Below are 22,198 nucleotides of genomic sequence, written 5' to 3' on the forward strand. Positions count from 1 at the left end.
ATATTTGGGAAGACCAATAAAGAACACTTGGACATAGTGCTTAAACATTTCTCCCAGGTGGGCATATGCCTTAGACAGGAAAAATGTGTTCCAGGCACCCTAAGTGACCTACTTGGATTACAGAGTCAACAAAACTGGGTTACACCCATTGGAAGACAAAGGGAGGGTGGATCAACGGTGCCCCAGCTCCCACATCTGTACCAGACCTTAGGTTGGTGAATTATTATGAAAAATTCATGCGTAACCTGGCCTCCATACTGGCACCCTTACACCTGCTATTGAAAAAGAGTCAGCCTTGGAAATGGTCCCATAGCCAAGAAGTCGCCTTTAGTGAAGTGAAAAAACAGCTATCGCCATCTAAGGTGTTGGCCCACTATGATCTGAAGCAAGATATGGTGCTGTCATGCGCTGCCTCCCCATACGCTATCAGGGTAGTGTTGTTCACAGATGGCCCAACAGAGCAGAATGCCCAACAGCCTTTGCTTCCCAGACTTTGACTGATGCCAAATGCAAATACACCCAGATAGAGAAGAAAGGTTTGATGGTCACCTTTGGTGTGAGGAAGTTCCAATACCTTTATGGATGTAAATTTGTCATAGTAACGGACCAGAAACCCCTGCTAGGGCCACCGAAAGAAGGCAAGGCCATGCTGCCCATTGCTTCTGGTATAATTCAACGGTGGGCCCTTATTCTCAATGTATACACAAGTTGGAACACCGTCCAGGAGGCCAAGTGGCTAATGCAGATGCCTTGATGCACCTCACACTGGCAGATACTCCATGGGTGGTGCCTCCCAGGAAGACCGTTCTGGTTTTAAACTTCCTGGACACCCTTCTGGTCATTGCTAATAATATACTACTGTTAACACAAAAAGATCCTGTCCTGGTAAAACTATAACGGCTGGTGGTAATGGAGGAAACAGATGGGCCATCACAACCAGGACTGAAATCTTTCTGGACCTGTTGAGACCAGATCCCATACAGGACGGCATATTACTATGGGGAGCAACAGTGATTGTCCTGAGTAAAGATCATCAGATACTCGTTGAACTCCCCCAGGGTCATCCAGGGGTTTCCAAAATGAAGATATGACCAAATGTTTTAACTGGTGGCCAAGATTGGATGCTGACATAGTTGCTTATGGGGGCTAATGCTCAGAGTGCCAACAAGAATGAAAATTGCCACCACCAGTCTCCCCACACTTGTGGGAATAGCTAGGTAAATCCTGGACTCAGTTACATGTTGACTATGCCGGTCCTTTCGTGGACTCAACGTTCCTGGTCATTGTGGGTGCCCATTGGGCATGCATAGAATTCATTCTGCACACTCAGGGATGACTATTGAAAAGCCGCGAGCATCGTTTTCCAATACACAGACTCCCAGAAGTATTGGTCACGGACAATAGGACGTCATTTACCAGCAAGGAATTCAAGTATTTCCTAAAGTTGAATGACATTCAGCATGTTTAGACAGCTCCATATCATCCATTGTCCAATTGTCTAATGGAAAGAGCAGTCACTTGATACCAAACTGTCCCTGCTCCTGTTTGATTAAAGGACCACCCCTCACACAACTACAGGGATAGTTGCTGATGCAGTGAAGACTCCTCATCCAGTTAAACCTGTTATTCCCAGTGAGAGGGTGACATTGTGCATGAGAGAAACTGTTAGAGAGAGAGCACACAAGCAAGAAAATAACAGAAGCAGGAATACCAATACTGGCCACATGCTTCCTTAAAAAGTTTGGTGCTGGAACCCGCATTTACAAGGTGAGGTCAGGTCCCATGACATACAATGTTTGGGTACTTGAGGCAGTTCTGAACAAACATGTAGATCACCTGAATGCTGCTACCTCACAAACAGGGCTGGAGAAAAACATACCTGACCCCTCAGAACAGCCAGACGGCCTGTCAGAAACTGTGGTTTCTCCCCCTCTGTCTAGCATCGAGGAAACCCCAAAGACCAAAGACGGATGCAGCCTCAATACCATTACAGCTGGAAGAGGAGGAGGAAACTCTCCCATGACGCTCCAGAAGCAAGTGGTAGGCTATGGTCCGGTACAAACCGCCTGTGTGCAAGTCAGAGGAACTGGACCTAGGGCAAAAATATCCCAGGAGAAACGACCAGAGAAAGGCCAAACCTACATTGCCGGACTTGGGTGGATGGATGTAGTGATTGGAACCAGGTGGACCTTATTGACAAGAAATCCTTGATTTGGGTTGTTAACCAGGGAACTCCTGGCTGACAAATATAAAAACAGGATTTCTCTCAATGCCTTGAGGGGGAAGTGGGCACTGCAACGGTGGAGTGCTTTACTTTCCCCCTCCAATTCTACTCTGATTTGATCCTTACCCTCCCCTTCACTTACTCTTTCACAAAGGCATTGCCCCTACCGGGCTCCGTCTGACACTGGTTCCCTGCCCACATGGGCGTTTTTCCTGGTGTTGGAAAATATTGAATAAAATTATTTGCACTTGGTGTTTTTATTGATTCCTGCACTTCAACACACAACACAGGTGCTGTGGGGAAAAATAAGCTCTACTGCTGTAAGGCATTGTAGGGGTATAAAAAAAAAATATAAACAGAGGATTTCTCTCAATATCTTTAGGGAGAGTGGGCACCCGTTGGGGCTGAGTGCTTTATTTCCCCCTTCAACTCTATTTTGATTTAATTCCCACTCTCCCCATTTACTTCTTTTCTTCCCCACAAAAGCATTACCCCTATCAGGTCTTGCTTGTGGCTGGTTCCCTGCCATGTGGGTGTTTTTCCTGGTGGTGGAAATATTGAATAAAATTATTTGTACAATGGTGTCTTCACTGAGTCCCTGCACTTACACACACACACACACACACACACACACCACAGATACTGTGTGGGGACATAAGCACTATTGCTGGATAGCAATAGTGTGGGGGTAACCAAAACAAAACAATAAACAGGGAATTCAAAGAGTCTCCTGACTTCAAGGACTATCTCCAACCTGGCTGGTCACAGCCAGTATAATGTACACATGTAAATAAAGATTGACTTGGTGATAGGATACCCGCTTCTGTGCATTTATTTCAGTCACTTTCGTTCTATATACTGCATCTCTTATATGACTTCTATTTTGGTTTTTATTTCATGTCTCATACTGGTTGAGGAGTAGCTTTAACCAAAGAAATTGAATTGGCTCTTGTTGATTCGACATTCCACAGGGCGGCACAATGGTTAGCCTCACAGCGCCAGGGACCTGCTTCGATTCCAGCCTCGGGTGACTGCATGTGTGGAGTTTGCATGGATTTCTGTCATGTGCTCTAGTTTCCTCCCACAGTCCAAAGATGTGTAGGTTAGGGGGATTGGCCCTGCTAAATTGCCCCATAGTGACTAGGGATTGCAGACTAGGTGGATTAGCTATGGTAAAATGTGGAGTAATAGAGATAGGGCAAGGATCTGGGTGGGATGCTCTTTGGAGGGTTGGTGCATTCACTTACTGCCACTGATTAGCAGTCATCACTAGATTTTCATGTCTACATGCTATCACCATCACTGCCATTGTTGCCTCGTTGTTTTAGGGTACATTACTTAGATGGAGGTAAAGGCTTCAGCTTTTCTGATGTTATCCATGTGGTGTGTCGGGCTTACTGACTGACAGAAGTCTGCAAGCTATAAACATTGTGATGCACTTTGTAGTTTTCTATAAGTCAGTTTGCATAACAAACCACAGAGTCAGGTTCCTGTTGAATCACATGTCTTGAGGTTGACTAACAACACTAACTATTTTAATATTATAATATTGCAGACTCATCCCACACAGTCTGGGTTCTGTTCTGTTCTGGCTTCCTGATGTTACAGATGAAACTATAACTGGGTTAATAGCAGCACCAGCGGATGAGGCACACAAGTGGTCAGTGGGTAACATCATAAGGGCCTCAACTGATGGCGAGACAGCATTCTTGGAAAATTATTTATTGGAGGTAGATATCTTCAGAAATAAATAAACAAACAAATAAAATGACTTGCAGTAGGCCAGAACCATCAGTCCACTTGTCCATCCACACAAATTTTAACTTAAATAAGGCAAAGATCTGTGCTTCAGATTTGATAGGTTTAGTTGATATGAGTTGAGAAATTATGTTATAGCTGACAGTATGGCAACCAAGCTTTATTCCTTAGCTATTTAATTTGGATTTCAAATAAAAGCTGGAAAGGGGTGGAAAAGCTGGAAAACTAGCAATTAAAGGCATTGGGTAAATTGATGGATCAGCTGCCCACCTGGTGGCCAATATTAGGCTACTTCATGCCCTTAGCAGCCAGTTTGCCCTTGACAGGAACACCCACTTCCTACTGCAAACTGACCAGTAAAACCTGGAAGTTTGGGGGTGGGGGCTGTCCCTTTGGGGCACATTGTGGCCCACAAAGAGGGCCCATGTGGGAATGAAGGCTCTCTGCCACTCAACGAACCACTCTACTAAGACACCACCCTTACTTAATAGAACCTGCCAGTCTGAGACCAGTGTCACCAAACTCAATACAATCCATGCAGCCTGATTTATTGAACAGTAGCCCTTCAATTTGGGTCACTAAACTGGTTGCTACCAGCAAAACAGAGCACTGGACCTTACAGCCTGCTGAAACTAGGACCTCTGGTTTCTATTTTCCATTCATAATTATGGGTTCATATGAAAAATCAATATTTGCCTTTCACTGTAGGAAACAAAAGCTTAAGTAACATTTGTCAAAAATTAAAGATCTTAATTTACCAAGGAATCCAGCATCGGGAAGGCAGCCAGGTATAGAAAGGCCTTTCTTGTTTTACTTCCCACAGAATCATCCACATGATGTAATTTGTTAATAATGTAATATCCCAGATCCGTATATGCTGAAAACACAAAATAAAAAGGGGGTAAATCAAACATAGTCAAAGTCATACCTAGCAGCTGATTAATCCCTGAAATCTGTACAGTTAGTCTTTCTCTATAACCCCATTTTAAAATAAAATCTCTTTAATGTTTGATGTTAGCTACAACCTCTATTACAGTATTTAAATTGTGCCTGAAGCTACATAATAGCCATTTTAAAAGATTACCCTGCAGCTAAGGAATCAGTGTGACCAACAGTTTGCTTCTATACACACACAAGGCTAGGATACAAACTCAAACCAGGCAGCTCTCATTTATTAATTATATACCATTTGGGAGTTAATTGTATTCAAGTGTTGGGTATTCATTGACAACTAACTCAAGCCAAATTATTATTCTGTTGTGGTTGCATGGTACACAATGTACATTTCTGTAAATAAAAGCTTGCAAATAAATAATTAGGCTCTGTGCAACATTTGACACAGTTTACGGAAATATAATACACCGACAACAACTTTAAGTCAACAAAAAAAACTCACATTCTTTTTGTTAAACATCCATGTTTATTGGAAAGCAAGTGGCTCTGGTATTGTGAAATGGAACAAATTCCTGTTCAGGACATTCAGGATCAATCAGGTAAACAGTGGTATGGCCAGCGGTAAAGTGACACTCTCTGTACCCTTGTACTCTATGTTTTAAATACTAACCTCTATTGTACCCACATTAATATTTTCATTGTGCAAGGCAGCCATTCTTCTGGCCTCTCTAACAAGACAGAATTTTGTACAAAATCATGTATTATAATTTAACGTAGAATCTAGAACACTACAGCATAGGATTAGGCCCTCTTTCCTGGCAGCATGTACCAGACACCTAACACCCTCTGTGTAAAAAACTTTTGGACTTGCACCTAAAATCTATGCCCTTTAGCATTTGACATTTCCAACCTGGGAAAAAGACTCCAACTAGAAACACAACTATCCACTCCTCTCATAATTTTGTACACTTCTATTAGGTTGGCCCTCAACATCTGACACTCTAGCAAAAACAGTCCAATTTTGTCCAACGTCTCCTTATAGCTAATACATATCAATCCAGGCAACATCCTAGTAAACCTCTTTTGTACCTTCTCCACAGCTTCCTTCCAATAGCATGGTGACCAAAGCTGTACAAAATACCCCAAATGTGGCCTGATGTTTTACACAGTTTGAACATGACTTTCCAACTTCCATACTCAATGCCCAAACTGATGAAGGCAATCATGCTATAGGTGTTCTTTACCACCTTATCCACTTATGTTGCCACTTTCAGGGAGCTACAGACTTGCACCCCAAGATCCCTCTGCATATCAATGCTCCTAAAGTTCATGCCATTTACTGTGTACTTTCCTCACATTTGTTTATGTTATGCATTCACTTTCATTAGAAATGTGGGAAAAACATCCCAAACTCATTGTAGCCCTTGGGTTGGCACGGAAAGCCAGGTCCCAAGAAATGTACTAAACCATGTATTTTCATCCCTGGGCAACAAACGTCACTAGCAGTTATTACTCAGTCTTGACCGCTCTCAAGAGGTGGTGATGAGCCACCTTCTTGAACTGCTGCCATTTCATGTGGTGTAGAACACCCACAGTGCTGTTCCAGCATTCCAGGATTTTGACCCATCAACAATGAAGGAATGGTGATATAGTTCTCAGTCAGGATGATGCGTGACTTGACCAGGAATTTTCAGTGGTCTATGTGTTTTCTGTCCTCCATCTTCCAGGTGGTAGAGGTCAGTGTGAAAGGTACTGTCAAACAAAGCCTGACAAATTATTGCAACGCATCTTGTAGCCGGCACATACTGCTGTCTCTATGCACCAGAGATACAAGGACAGAATGCTTAAGGTGGAGGATGGAGTACTCATCAAAAGGGTTGGACGATCTGTGGGTGGTGTGGAGCTTGTTGAATATTATCAGAGTTGCTTATCCAGGCATGTGGAGAGTATTCCATTACATATCTGTCTTGTACGTCATAGATGGTGGACAGACTTTGGGAAGTCAGGAAGTACATTACTCACCAATGGATTCCCAGCCTCTGACCTGGCCAAAGCATCTTCGATGACTTTCTTATGCCAGATAGCTCAACAGTGTTTTTTCCAATGGGCATGTTCAATGGTGAGTGACACAGCGCCCCCACCACCAAGAAAGCCTGCTAAGTTAAGCTCCATTCAGCTGGTTTAAAGCTTCTTGGTCAATTGCAGATTTCAACTGTGGAGTCCTATCTCACCAAAATCAGAGGTTCACAGATTCTGGGTTCTACATGCCGTTGGTTGGGGCCTAGGTCTCAGGGAATCCAACAGGGAGAGGGTAAGCATTTTTCTTCTGCTTCTCTTTGGTCGAGAAGCTTGGGGAGAAGGGTGTTACAGGCAGTCTCCCCTTTGTACCCATAATAGCCTTTAATTGGCCCCATTTTAAGTAATCAGGCTTGGAGGTGAGTTGAGGCCCTTAAATGAATGACTGTTGATTGACTACTTAACAATCTTAATTGCTGGTGAATCATAGAATGATAGAATCCCTACAGTGTGGAAACAGGCCCTTTGGCCCAACAAGTCCACACCAACCCTTGGAGCATCCCACCCAGACCCATCCCCCTTATAACTCATCTAATCTACAGAGCCCTGAACACTACGGGCAATTTAGCTTAGCCAATCCACCTAACCTGCACATCTTTGGACAGTGGGAGGAAACCGGAGTACCCAGAGGAAACCCACGCAGAGACGGGGAGAATGTGCAAACTCCACACAGACAGTCACCTGAAGGTGGAATTGAACCCGGGTCCCTGGCGCTGTGAGGCAGCAGTGCTAACCACTGAGCCACCGTGCTGCCCTAGTTGACAAAACCCCTAAAAGGACGTACTCACTCAGCACTCAACTGCTGAGGTGGCACGAAGGGGGAGACTATTTCTCCAGAGCCAACTTGCCCACTTATTTGCACTTTTCAGCACTTTTCTTGTCATAAAGGGGAAATTCCACCCAGAAAAAGTGACTGGGTGCTACTCATGAAAGAAGTATCAATTCTCGGTTGGGAAACTTTTGGTAAACTTTTAGGAAGTGCTAGAGATAGGAACAACACAACTGATTTGCAGAGAAGGTCTTTCTTGAGGAGGTATTATAGATCTAAAAAAACTGGAGAGGCTATCTATAAGGAAAGGAGATATTGACACCATCTTCTTCCCTGTGTGCTCGGCTGATGAATACCATGTAGTACGCCAATTATTGCAAAGCGCAAAGCAGCAGCAGCAGCAACAGGAGTTAACACTGGATGCCAGGCAGCAAGGGAGAGGCAGTCACAAGTCCTGACACACGCAAGAGTATACTGGACCAGCAAGACATGTTTGCAGTGCCAGAAGAGACTGGGGCTATCCAGGAAATCAGTCACCTACGGCACCATAATGCAGAATGAACTGGACCCAAGGGGATATGAGGGGCCTCCCAAAGCCAGAGACCTTGAAACTCACTGCAAGTCTAATTTCTAAACCTCCAGTTCCTTCCAGGGTTCAACAAGTGATATTCTGCTCAATCGCCCAAGCAGTCATTGACTGCTGCCAACACTGGTCAACAACACCCCACTTAAGAGAGCTATAGAGTTCATCAGATTCATGATTGTCAAGGACAGACAGCTATAGAGGACAGTGGGACTTGGCCTATATTGCTCCAAACATTATTTATTCATGCACTTATCAAGATGTCTTTTAAATGTTGTAATTGTACCCACATCCACCACTTCCTCTGGAAGTTCACTCCACAGAAGAACCACACAAAAAAAAAAATGCTGCTCATGTTTTTTTTTTAAAATTCTTCTACTCTCACTTTAAAAATATGCCCCTGAGTCACGAAATCCTTGATCCTAGGGAAACAACACTTGCCATCTACCTTATTTATACCCCTCATGATTTTATAAACCTCTAGAAGATCACCCCTCAACTTCCTACACTCCAATGAAAAAAGTTCCAGCCTCTTCAACCTCTCCTTATAACTCAAACTCTCCATTCCTGGCAACATCCTTGTAAATCTTTTCTGAACCTTCTCCAGCTTAATAATATCCTTCCTGTAACAGGGTGATCAGAACTGGATACAGTACTCCAGAAGACCAGGTAAGGATGACAGATTAGGTCCCTGGTTGACTAGATTAGTGGCATCATTATGACCGCAGTGCATGCATCTGCACTGGAGCTTGGTGCAAGGAAAAATGTGACATTGTGTTCTCAGTACACACATTGTCCTACCAGAGATGGGGCAGTGCTAGGCCTAAAGCTAGGGATTGAAGCTGGTCAAGTGGTTTAAGTTTTACTGGATGTGAATTCTGGTGATAGTGACCATACTTCCGATTGCTTCCAGATCATTACGGACAGAAACAAGGATAATGCAGAAGTGTCTAAACTGGGTGAAGGCCAATTTCAACAGTAATAGATAGAATCTGGCAAGCACAGACAGGGACTTGCAAGTAAGTCTACATTTGGAAAGTAGGAGTCTTTTAAAAGTTATATAGTGAGAATTTAGGGCCAGCGTGTTCCTCTAAGATTGAAGGCCAACGGCAGTAGATCCAGTGAACCCTGGATGTCAACGGCTGTTGAGTTTGATAAAGAGTAAACGAAGCATATGTTAGACAAAGCACATTAAAAACAGGGGAGGCCATTCAAAAGTATTGTGTGTGCAGGATGTCACTCAAAAAGGAATTTAGGAGGGCAAAGAGGGGCCACTAAATATCTTTGGCAGATGCAATCAAGGAAAACCCCAAGGCTTTTTGTAAGAATATTAAGAGTAAGAGGATTACCAGGGAAAGACTGGGGTCTATTAAAGACCAAATGGGTAACCTGTATAAGGAGCCAGTGGACAGGGGATGAGGTCTTTTATAGCCAGGGATTTCAGTTGGGATGATGAGGTTCTAGAATACATTAAAATGAATAAGGAGGAGGCATTAAATGTTTTAGCTGACATACAGGTGCATGATACCCCAGGTCCTCATAAGATGTATCCCAGGCTGCTATGGGAGGCAAAGGGAGGATATTGTTGACTGACTTTTATCAGTTATGAGGAGGAGGATGATAAGTTGTTTATTTTCCCTGGAGCAAAGGAAGGTGAGTGCGAATCTGATTGAAGTTTACAGAACTATGAGAGGCATAGACGGAGTAGATCGTGAGAATTCCTTCCCTGTGGCAGATATTTCTAAGACCAAACAACAGACTTTTAAGGTGAGGAGCAACTGGTTTAGAGGAGATCTAAGGAAAGATATTTTCACCCAGGTAGATATGGTAGTTCTATGACTTTATGTTGGACTATTGTCTTCAGAGGAACTCTGAAAAGGTTCATTGGGGAGTCTCTGCTGCAGTCGAACCTGCAGCAGGAAAACAACTAGTATTAGCTGCATGAATATTAAATAGTATACTCCCATCGATGTGTGCAGCAATCTTTTTATTGATACTCAAACAAACACGTTCCATGTCTGCCACTCAAAACTCAATTTCTGAGTAACTGCTCCATTGCAGCTCAAACGCCTCCAATTTGCAGTGGTGAACAGACAAATACCTGTCCCTCTTCCCCCACTCTTTGCTTTTGTCCATACAAGGACAAAACAAGTTAGGCATCAAGCGGAGCTGAGGAGAACCCCCGTACAGCTGAATTGTTCAACAGATACATGAAGAGTTACTATGCCTTTCCCAAGCTTAACTCTTGTGAAAGGTAGGTGCCACATAGAGGAAGTAGAAGATTTCTGTGATACACAAACATGCAGTCAATGCAACTAAAGCAGGTAAGAGGCACAGTGCATGCATCAACAGCCGTAATAATTGAGTACTCCTTCTGTCCCCACCCACTTTTATTGCACATTTCACCAACTTGTCAGTCTAATTCACTCTGCAAGGATAAGTCATTTACCCTTTACCTGCACTGGACCCAGTGTGCGGTGCCATTCCATAGCTCACTCTGCACAACCTCTGTCCAGGTCTTCTTGGTGAGCCGGGAAGATTTTGTGCCATATTGGCAGGAAATGAAAATATCTCATTATCCTGTTCATTTATCATCCCCTGACCTACACTGCTTCCCAGTTAAGCAATGTGTCAATATTAGAGGTTCACAATCTTGCCTTCAATGCCCTTTTTATCCTCAATCTACTCCAGCCTCTGAAATAGCTACACTCCTTCATTTCTACTTATTGAAAATCCTCATTCCCCTCCCCACTCCCGTTTTAATTACCCTTCCATTGTTGGTCATGCTTCAAGGAGGTTAAGAACATTTCTCTTCCCTCCTTTAAACCTATCTCCTTGATCAAGCTGTTTTAATTCTGCTCAAATACATCATTGGGTCACTGGGTGTCAAATGCTGTTTGATAACAAACTTATGAACTTTTATTGTCGTTACATTAAAGGCATTACATAAATACAAAGTATTGTCATCCAGTTCTAGGAAATATCATTAGTGCTTCCTTCTTCAAGATTCACTTCTGGACATGCAGCATGCCAAGGATAAAATAATTCAGCAGGATTTTAAGAAAGTAACAAGCATGCAAGATAGTCCAGTACCAATACAAAGAAAAGCAAAATGTGGTGGAATTTGGACATCTGAAATAAAATCAAAAGTGCTGGAGAAACACAGCAGGTCTGGCAGCATCTGTGTAGAGAGAAACAGTTAACGTTGACTCTTGTATGACTCTTTAACACAAACAAGTTTAAACAGACATCCAATACTTCTCAGAATAATGAATTAACATAATTAACCAAACTTTCAAAATCACATCTCAACTATGAAGATAGAAAAGTTACCTATTAGAATATGAAAGATGGCAGCCACAGTACCAGCTGTGACCATGCAAAGGACAGCCTTGATTCTATCGCGCCGACTGTGAACAAATACTAGTCCCACATTCTTAAAGTCACTCATTGGTCCAGTGAAGAACTTCATGAGGGAGTAGGCCAGCCCATAGCTAGCAAGCATCTCAATGGCATCCTCTTTAACAGCTGCTATACCCCTGTTTAGTGCCTGTTCAGAGATGACAGAAGATGGGAGAGAAGCAGTTAGTGAAATCCATAAAGTTACCTTTTAATATCAATTCAATAGGTCTTAACGTGATTGAGTGTGAACAACCTAAGATTCACCAGCAACACCGAGTCCCTATGGTTACGGTGCCCACAAGAGTTTTCCTTAAAAAATCAGTTTTGCACAAGTCATTCAACTTACTTGGCAAGAATGAGCCAGCACAAGATCAGTTTTCAAATGTGCTGTTAACAATCGTTGCAATAATGGCACATTTAAGCAATAGCGTGAAAAGCCTCAAATTAGCCTCCATTCTGATGTTAACAGACTTTCAGTTTCACAAAAAAAGTCTTGTGTCTAAGTCCCACACAATGTGAATTGTAATTTGTAAAATTACAAAACAATTAATTGCAGCATGCTATTTTACATGCTACAATTTCACAGATAAATCCTGAGAAGTGTTGAAACTTTTGACTCAGTATGCTTACAATTATACATTTGAAGATAGATTTACTGTAGTTAAACAGAGAGCTGGATAAAGCTGGTTGTCTGCTTTCCCTGTGGACAGGGACAATTACTAAGTTAGACTTCAACTGGCAATTTATATTACACATATGCACCATCCCCACCCAAAAAACAGGCAGTGTCTCTGCCCCTCAAACACATAAGCTAGCAGTGAAATTGCAGGAAGCCAGTGTGCAGCCCCATTGATAAAACCAACGAGACAGACAGGCTTTATAAAATATCATGATTAACGTCAAGGGCATGGTTGCCAATACTTATAATCTTTATTGTTATATTCTCTAAGAACTCTAATAAATTTCCTTAGAATCCCTAAAGTGTGGAAGCAGGCCATTTGGCCCATTGAGTCCACACTGACCTTCCAAAGAGCATCCCACCCAGACCCACCCCCTACCATATCTCTGCATTTCCCACCCTAGACACTATGGGCAATTTGGCATAGCCAATCCACCTAACTTGCACACCTTTGGACTGTGGAAGGAAACCGGAGTACCTGAAAGAAGCCCATACAGTCATGGGGAGAACGTGCAAAATTCACACAGACAGTTGCCAGAGGGTGAAATCGACAGTGCTAACCACTGAGCCATCACTTAACATAAATCTTCCCTTGTCTCTTACTGAACAGGTTACAGGTACCTAGCCTATACTAGGAGCAACTGTGTAATAAACTTTAATGTCCCTAAGGGAAGGAATCGGCCATCCTTACCTGGTCTGGCCTACATGTGAATCTAGACCCACAGCAATGTGGTTGACTCATAACTGCCCTCTGATCAATCAGGGATGGGCAGTAAATGCTGTCTAGCCAGCGACACTCTCATGCCATGAATGAATAAAAAAATTTTTAAAAAATGAACCTGGGGAGTTGAGTCTTGCTGTGTGCAAAATTGTTGACTTGTTTGCGGACCTAAAAATCTTCAACATACATGGGAAGTCTGAGGTGAAATAGCACTATATTTTAAGTGGTAAATATGTTATATACCTTTTCTACATGAAACTGATAACCAAGGCAGAAACATTTCAATTAAGCTAATTCCAACAATTGGAAAAAGACTATGCTGAGACTGGAGACAATGGTGAGCTGCCTTCTTGAACTGCTGCAGCCTTTGGTACCCACAGTACTGTAAGACTGGAAGCCTTATTTAAGGCTACAAACCAATGAGTACTCATGTAACATTCAAAATGGACCTGAAGAGGGAATCAAGGCTGGTTCAAAAGCAGCTGGGTGGGGATAAGCTTTTTATTTGGAAATAAACATCTCCCATGTCATTGCTTAGAGCTGAAAAGCATGCAAAGGGTAATGGGAGCTGAGCCAGTTGTTTTGAAACCTGACCTCATGCCCAATGTTTAGGCTATTGTGAGGAAAATTTGTTCTTAAAACAAAATTATCTCCTTATGAGCTTTATTGCATTTTTTCTCAAAATCATTATCAATAATGTGAATGGTATTACTGCACAGAAGCTTGAAATCTTAAAAATCAAATTGATGTATGTGTGGACTTTCACACTTCCACTACCAGACTACCAGACCTGTACAGTTAATATGAATTTAAAGATCAAATGTTAACACAGTGATTTTCAAATGTTTCTGCAAATATTACAGCATGCACAAGGGCAAATGAATCAAATTGGCAAAGGAGCCCTTGGATGAATTCAAAGAATATGCTAAGGACAGTTCCTTAGATCAATGAATTCTGGAACCAACCAGGGAACCTGCTAGTTTTGATCTGATAATGTGGGATTAATGAATGACCTCAACAAAAGGGTTCCTCTTGTTAACAGTGATCATAATTTGTTAGAATTTCACTTTCACTTTGAGAATGAAAGTTATAGGTTGGAAAGCAGAGTCTTAATTTAAATAAAGGCAATTACCAGGGCATCTAAACAGAGTTTGCTATAGTAGAATGGGAAAACAGATTCAAAACTAAGATGGTAGGGAGCAGTAACATATATTTACAGAGATCATTGAATCACCACAGCGCAGACAGAGGCCATTCGGCCCACTGAGTCTGCACTGACCCTCTGAAGAACATTCCACCCAGACCCAGTTCCCCACCCTAACCTCATAACGTTGCATTTATCATGACTAACCCTGCACATCCCTGGACACTGTGGGGCAGTTTACTATGGCCAACCCACCTAATCTGCATGTCTTTGGACTGTGGGAGGAAATCAAAGCACCTGGTGAAACCCATGCAGACATGGTGAGAATGTGCAAACTCCACACAAAAGACAGTCACCTAAGGCTGGAATTGAACCTGAGTCCCTGACACGGAGAGGCACCAGTGCTAACCACTGAGCCATCACGTTACCCTAAGAGTTAATTCATAACTCTTGGTAAAAATATATTCCATTGAGAAAGAAAAGACTGAGAAGGCTACACCATCAACGGCTACTTAAAGAGATTAAGGAGGTATCAGTCGAAAGTTGTACCATGCTGCAAAGATTAGTAGTAGGCCAGAAAATTGGGAACATGTTAGAGTCCTGCAAAGGATGACCGAAAACAAATTTAGATGGAGAAATTGGCGCACAAGAGAAAAATAATGAAAAGCATAAAAGATATACCTTGTGACACAGTGCTGTGTCCCTATTTTGAGGCAGGAGACCCAGATCTGCTCCACATTTCTCAACAGTTTGATTAGAAAACATGTAAAAACTGACAGTAATGTCTGGACATCAAGATAGCATTTGACCAAGTATAGCATCAAGGAACATTTAGCAAAGTCCTTTTGCATATTCCTCAGCATCTCATCTCATAGCTTAAATCTGTTCCCTAGTGCTGGACCATCACTTAATGAGAACATCTTTTCTTCAATCAAAGCAAAATATTAAAGACAAGAAGAGTTATATTGGACTCAAAATATTAACTTTCTTTCCCCACAGATGCTGCCAAACTTGTTGAGTTTATCTGATCATTATCTAATTTCATTGTAGCCTTTCCTGGGTTATCTTATCAAAACCTGTTATAATCTTGGACCGCTCTGTCAAAATCTCCTTTACTCCAAAAACAACAACTCCAGCTCCTCCAACCTCACCACTAGAATTCCTTGTGCAATGTGGTAAATCTCCCATGCACCATTTCCAGCAGCTTCAAGTCTATAGAATGCTGGTCAGAATACTTAGACCAGAACCAGAATTTAATAAAATGTTCAGCATTTTGTACTTGATGCCTCTCTTTATGAAATCCATGATTTCTTATGATTTGTTAAATAACTTCTCACTGTATTATGTTACCTTCAAAAATCTATGCACATAAATCCCTCGGTCCCTGCCTCTAAATGGAGATCCAATCAGGGCTGAAGCCAAAGAAGAAATAAGAATTTTTAAATGCATTCAGGAGAATATATTTTGGCCATTACATAGCAAATTCAATGAGAAAGATAATGTTGAACTGCAGGAATTAGAGTCATAGAGTCCTACAGCATGGGGACAGGCCCTTTGATCCAAACTGGTCCATGCTGACCATAATGTCCATCCACGCGAACCCCGTTTCCCTGCACTTGGTCCATATCCTTCTAAACCTTTCCTATCCATGCATTCGTCCAAATGCCTTTTAAATGTTGTTAATGTATCCGCCTCGAACAGTTCTGCTGGCAGCTTATTCCATATGCATACCACCCTCTGTGTAAAAAACGTTGCCCCTCAGGTTCCCATGTATTCTTTCCCCTCTGACCTTAAACTGATGCCCTCTAGTCCTCAATTCCCCAACCCTGGGAAAAAGACTGAGTGCATTCACCCTATCCATGCCTCTCATGATCGGCAAGACTCCCCCTCATCTCCTGTGCTACAAAGAAAAAAGTCCTACTTTGTCCAACCTCTCTGTATAACTCAGTTGCTTGAGTCCTGGCAACATTGTTATAAATGTCTTCTGCACTCTTCAGTTTAATAACATCCTTCCTATAGCAAGATGACCAAAACTGAACACAATACGCCAACTGCAGCCTCACTAATGTCCTGTACAACTATAACATAACTTCCCAACTTCTGTACTCAATGCCCTGACTGATGAAGGCCAGTGTGCCAAAAGCCCTCTTCACTGCCCTATCTACCTGTGACTCAACTTTCAGAGAACTGTGCACCCAGAGATTGGATATCGAGAAGGGAAGTCACTGTCCTGCTTCGCTTCCCTTTCTCCCTAGGCAGCAAACCCACCCCCTGGGATTCAGCAGTTAAGCAGTTTCTAAGAGATCCATTGGTAATCCTTACCATTGGTCTGTGTACAATACCACCAATGCTCATCCTTCCTTCTGGCATTGTTGGTACTGGAGATCTGATAACTTAGGTGGGGGGGTTGACAGAGTGTCAGCCCACTAGATGGTTCGATGATTTAATGTCCAAGGCGAATTCAAAAGCCTTAGCAGCAGGAATTTTGTTACAATATGGCACTTAATTTAATCAGGTTTGCCCTCATCAGGTTGGTGGGAGAGTCACTAGATTTCATTGCTGTGGTCAGAGCTCCAACTGCCGATGTTAAACTCTAAATCTGATTATTATTCCCGCTGGGCAGGTGTCTATTCTAGATTTATTTAGTCAATTGAGTTTAAGTTCTCTAGCTGCCATGGTAACTTGGAATTCACAATATTCATAATGCAAAACTGCTGACAGATAAAACAGAATGCCTGGAAATCTACAGTTGTCCCACTCAAAGCGTTGAAAACCAGGGTGGGTCAGGGATAGGTCATTACAAGGTTACAGAAAGCAAGGAGGTTAGGCAATTACACATGGATGTAGTTCACAGCTCAATAATTATCGTTGGGGCAAAGTGTAACTTGGAAGTCTTGAGGAAAACAAGTAATCCATATTTTTTAAACACCAGATTCAGCCTGTAAATGCCTGAAAATTTGCACAATAAAGGTGTACACACCAACTGTAAACAGTGGTGTCTCTCGGACTAACCATCAGTATGCATTCACCTTTCCTTCTTAAAGTAGTTAGTTCTTTGACCCAAACTAATTGGCATAGCTTCTCTATCATACAACACAATGGGCAACCAAATGGCATATACTTAAATCTTTTGATGCCAGATGTTAATTATTTATATGATTGACATTAATAAAATCGTTCTGTATTAAAATTAGATATAAATAAAGCAGGTGTGAGAACTTGAGACCACTGACAGACAGAGACAAAAACCCTCTCCTCATCACCCAAATGATGCCTGCAACAAACACTGGTGATGCAAGACACATTAGTTGGCCATTTCAGTGAAGGTGTGGCATGTGCACAGGAAGATCTGGCCAGAAGCAAGGACAATGCCATTGCACCACAACACCATTAGACCAAGTAGACGACAATATCAATGAGCAAGCAATGCTAATTTGACTTCAGTAGTGCATCTTGGGGCTCAATGTTCCTGCTAATACACGCTCTCAAGCTCAGACGGCTGAACATGTGTTCATCAACTGCAATCTCCACCAGTGTTAATTGAAGAGAGCAATACTTTTTAGGTTAGTAGCTGATTGACCAATTTATTTCAGCTAGTGCTATAATTGTGGCCGTGTTGGTAATGTCCAGAATTGTTCCAAGTTGCTAAAGTCCACAGGGAGTGGTGTGGCAGGTTTTGAAGGACTTTGTCCCGAAATACACACAGTCTTACAAACAAAGTCTTTTGAGAAATGGGTGCAGTATTATGCATTATCCGTGCACTATAGGAGAGGGAGGGAGAGGGAGAAAGGCGCAGAGTCAACAATAGCAAAACAAACTGGTGGAAGAGGGTGGCGGAAGTGTTCTCAGCAAGAAGCTAGCAACCTCACCCCACTGACTGTGAAGATGAACATGTCAACAAGTATTTATGCTTCTAGTTCTGTCTCTTAATTCTGACTGCAAGGCTCCATATTCACAGATTTCAAACTAATCTATATTAATAAAATTGACTGGATTCTCCTGGAAATTGAACTCCTCTGTTAAAACATGGATTAAAGAATTGTATTTGTTCTTGATGTAAAGTAATTGCACAGAGCTTTCTTGTGGTCATCAAAAACATCAGTAACTTTTATCTTCTGGCAATTTACAACATTATCAGCTACAGGCCCTAACAAATATTGAAGCACATGAACTTGTTCTGTTTCTGATTTGGTATTCAATTTGGAAGAAATTCTATATTGAAGAGTCTGTTTTCTCTATGAAATCTAATATTGTGCTCTGTTAGAACCATCTCTGATGTTGAATCTGTTACAAAAGTATCATGTCTTTTTCTCTATCTTCTTACTGATTAAAATACTTCGAGTAAAATATTTCAATCACTTCTATATTGTTTCAAATCGATGTTCTATAGGCTGGTCTTCAGGAACACAAATTTATTTTAAATCATTTTAAAGCTTGATAGTATAGAGCATAGAGCATAGAACATAAAACAGTACAGCACAGTACAGGCCCTTTGGCCCTCAATGTTGTGCCAACCTATTATCCTACTAAGATCAAACTACCCTGCATATCCTACATTTTACTATCCTCCATGTGCCTATCAAAGAGTCACTTAAATGTCTCTAAATTATCTGATCCACTACCACTGCCAGCATTGCATTCCACACACCCACCACTGTCTGTGTGAAGAACCTATCTCTAACATCTCCGCTATACCTTCCTTCAATCACCTTAAAATTATGCCCCCACATATTAGTCATTTCCGCCCTGGGAAAAAGTCTTTGATTATCCACTCTATCGATGCCTCTCATCACCTTGTACACCTCTCAAGTCACCTCTCATCCTTCTTCACTCCAATGAAAAAAGCCCTAGCTCCCCCAACTTTTCCTCATCAGACCTGCCCTCCAGTCCAGGCAGCATCCTGGTAAATCTCCTCTGCACTCTCTCTAAAGCTTCCACATCTTTCCTATAATGAGGTGACCAGAACTGAACACAATATTCCAAGTGTGGTCTAACCAGAGTTTTATAGAGCTGCAGCATAATCTCACGGCCCTTAAACTCAATTCCACTGCCAATGAAAGCCAACACACCATATGCCTTCTTAACAACCCTATCAACTTGGGTAGCAACTTTGAGGGATCTATGGACGTGGACCCCAAGATCCCTCTGTTCCTCCACACTGCCGAGAATCCTGCCATTAACCCTGTATTCTGCATTCAAATCTGACCTTCCAAAATGAATCCCTTCACACTTTTCTGGGTTGAATTCCATCTGCCACTTCTTTGCCCAGCTCTGCATCCTGTCAATGTCCCATTGCAACCTACAACAGCTCTCCACACTGTCCATAACTCCACCAACCTTCGTGTCATCGGAAAACTTACTGACCCACCGTTCCACTTCCTCATCCAAGTCATCTATAAAGACCACATAGATAGTATCTATATACTTTTTGTTTATTCAGTTTAGTCAAGTCTGTATCACAAATGAACTGCAGAAAATTCTTCTAACAATGCTTTCACAATTACATTTATTCGTTATTTTGTAGTGATTTACTATTTCCATCCTTGGAATGTTTTCTTGTAAAGCATTTGTATTTTTTGAATTAGAGCCATAGAGTCAGTCAGTCATAGAAATATACAGCATGGAAGCAGACCCTTGTCCATGCCGATCAGATATCCTAGATAAATCTAGTCTCATTTGCCAGCATTTGGCCCATATCCCTCTAAACCCTTCCTATTCATATCCCCATCCAGATGCCTTCTAAATGTTGCAACTTGTACCAGCCTCTACCACTTCATCTGGCAGCTCATTCCATACACCACCCTCTGTATGAAAAAGTTACCCCTTAGGTCCCTTTTAAATCCTTCCCCTCTTTACCTTAAACCTTTGACCTCTAGTTTTGGATTCCCCCACCCCAGGGAAAAGACCTTGTCTATTTACCCTATCCATACCCCTCATGATCTTGTAAACCTCTGTAACCCTAACCCCTCAGCCTCCAACACTCTAGGGAAAATAGCCACAGCTTTTTCAGTCTCTCCCTACAGCTCAAACCCTCCAACCCTGGCAACATCCTTGTAAATCTTTTCTGAACCCTTTCAAGTTTTGCAACATTCTTTCTATATCAGGGAGACCAGAATTAAATGCAGTATTCCAAAAGTGGCCTATCCAATGTCTGGGACAGCTGCAACATTTTAAAGTTTTAAAATTCTTTAGTATAGCAATATGCTTCTGATAAAGCCTCTAAATTATTTTTAAACATTTCCAAGCTTGTAAATTCTGTTAAATATTTTACTGCAGTTTTAGAAATCAAAGTGGAGGATTACTGTCTTTTTTGCGATGTATCATGCCTTTTTGAACACAATTAAGGGTTCGCTCCATTCTTTCTTCTTGTTGGGATTTTTTGTGCCATTTTTCTTGACAAAAAGGTGCATTTGTACTTTTCTGTCTGCATCTTCCTTTGTAGTGGACTTTAATTTGTTTTTCCCGATAGTCCCCACTTCTCAACATAATCCTAAATTTTGTGTCTTAGGGCCACCTGCCCCCTGGGTTTGTGTGTCTTTCAGGCAAGTTTTTCACATTTTCCTGAAGGGTCTAACTTACTGCTAGAATGCCAATGCCCAATTGCACCTCAACTGATTCCAGACTCGGAGCAGTTGGGAGGTCATGTTGAGACTATACAAGACATTGGTTAGACCACTTTCGGAATACTGCATTCAATTCTGGTTTCCCTTCTATGTTGTGAAACTTGAAAGGGTTCAGAAAAGGTTTACAAGGATGTTGCTAGGATTGGAGGGATTGAGCTATAGGGAGAGGCTGAATAGGCTGGGGCTATTTTTCCTGCAGCTTCAGAGGCTGAGGGCTGACATTACACAAGTTTATAAAATCATGAGGAGCATAGATAGGGTGAATAGCATAGTGGAGTCCACAACTAGAGGATATTGGTTTAAGATGAGAGGAGAAAGATTTAAGAAGAACCTAAGGGGCAACTTTTTCATGCAGCGGATGGAGCATGTATGGAATGAGGGGTCAAAGGAAGTGGTGGAGGCTGCTGCAATTACAACATTTAAAAAGGCATCTGGACGGTTACATGAATAGGAAAGGTTTAGAGGGATATGGGCCAAATGCTGGCAAATGGGACTAGGTTAATTTAGGATATCTGGTCGGCATGGACGAGTTGGACCAAAGCGTCTTGTTTCCATGCTGTACAGCTCTATGATTCTATGACTACACATTGCCCTCATAGCTTTTCTTTGCACCTATTTGTCCAGGTCTGGCTGACTTTTATTCTCCAGCTACTAGCCATTACAGCATGCACCAGCCTATGCTGATTTTTTTTTTAAAATCCGTTTAGAAATGTTGTAACACACCTCTGGTCTTGAAGCCAATCCTCACAGCTCAAAAGTAGGGAAACCAGGACAGCACTACAAGAGGCCACTATGAGCTTGTGCTGAATTTTTTTTTAGAAGAATCTGCTCAGAGATGTTATTACTCACCTCTGGAACAGGTCAGACTTGAATGCAGGCCTCCTGGCTCTGTGGTAGAGACACCACTTCTATACCACAAGAGGCCACTACAAGCCTGTGCAGACTGCTATCTGTTTATCTGTCCAGCTGGTGACATATTTGCTGCTTGCTTCTTAAAACAACAAAGCTTTTAAAGGAATAAACAGAGAATGCTGGAGAAACTCAGCAGGTCCAGCAGCATCTCTGGGATCAATGGGTATTGGTGGGGTGAGGGGCGTGGACAACACTTTCGCTGATTAGAGTCATACCTGGCAGAGGCCGAAGGGCATGTACTGTGCTGTACTGTTCTATGTTCTATAGGAAGAAGAGGTTGTGATTGTTGGAGGTCGGTCATCTCAGCTCCAGGACATCTCTGCAGTATTCCCTCAGGGTGTCCTAGGCCTAACCATCTTCAGCTGCTTCAATGAACTTTCCTCCATCATTGAAAAGGTCAGAAATGGGGATGT

The 22,198-nt window shown here is 42.1% G+C and overlaps 1 protein-coding gene across 1 annotated transcript in view; it reads right to left on the minus strand.

Annotated features, from left to right (window-relative positions):
* LOC109924700 (progressive ankylosis protein-like) overlaps positions 1–22,198 on the minus strand; it is a 113,075-nt gene that overhangs the window by 80,503 nt on the left and 10,374 nt on the right. Inside the window, exons 2-3 of the mRNA XM_048608733.1 lie at positions 11,638–11,854; positions 4,741–4,859 (exon numbers count right to left, since the gene is read on the minus strand). Of these exons, the coding sequence (XP_048464690.1) occupies positions 4,741–4,859; positions 11,638–11,854 (336 nt within the window). The remainder of the gene's footprint in view (positions 1–4,740; positions 4,860–11,637; positions 11,855–22,198) is intronic.

This window comes from Rhincodon typus, chromosome 2 (genome assembly GCF_021869965.1).
Source record: "Rhincodon typus isolate 14 chromosome 2, sRhiTyp1.1, whole genome shotgun sequence".
NCBI lineage: Eukaryota > Metazoa > Chordata > Chondrichthyes > Orectolobiformes > Rhincodontidae > Rhincodon > Rhincodon typus.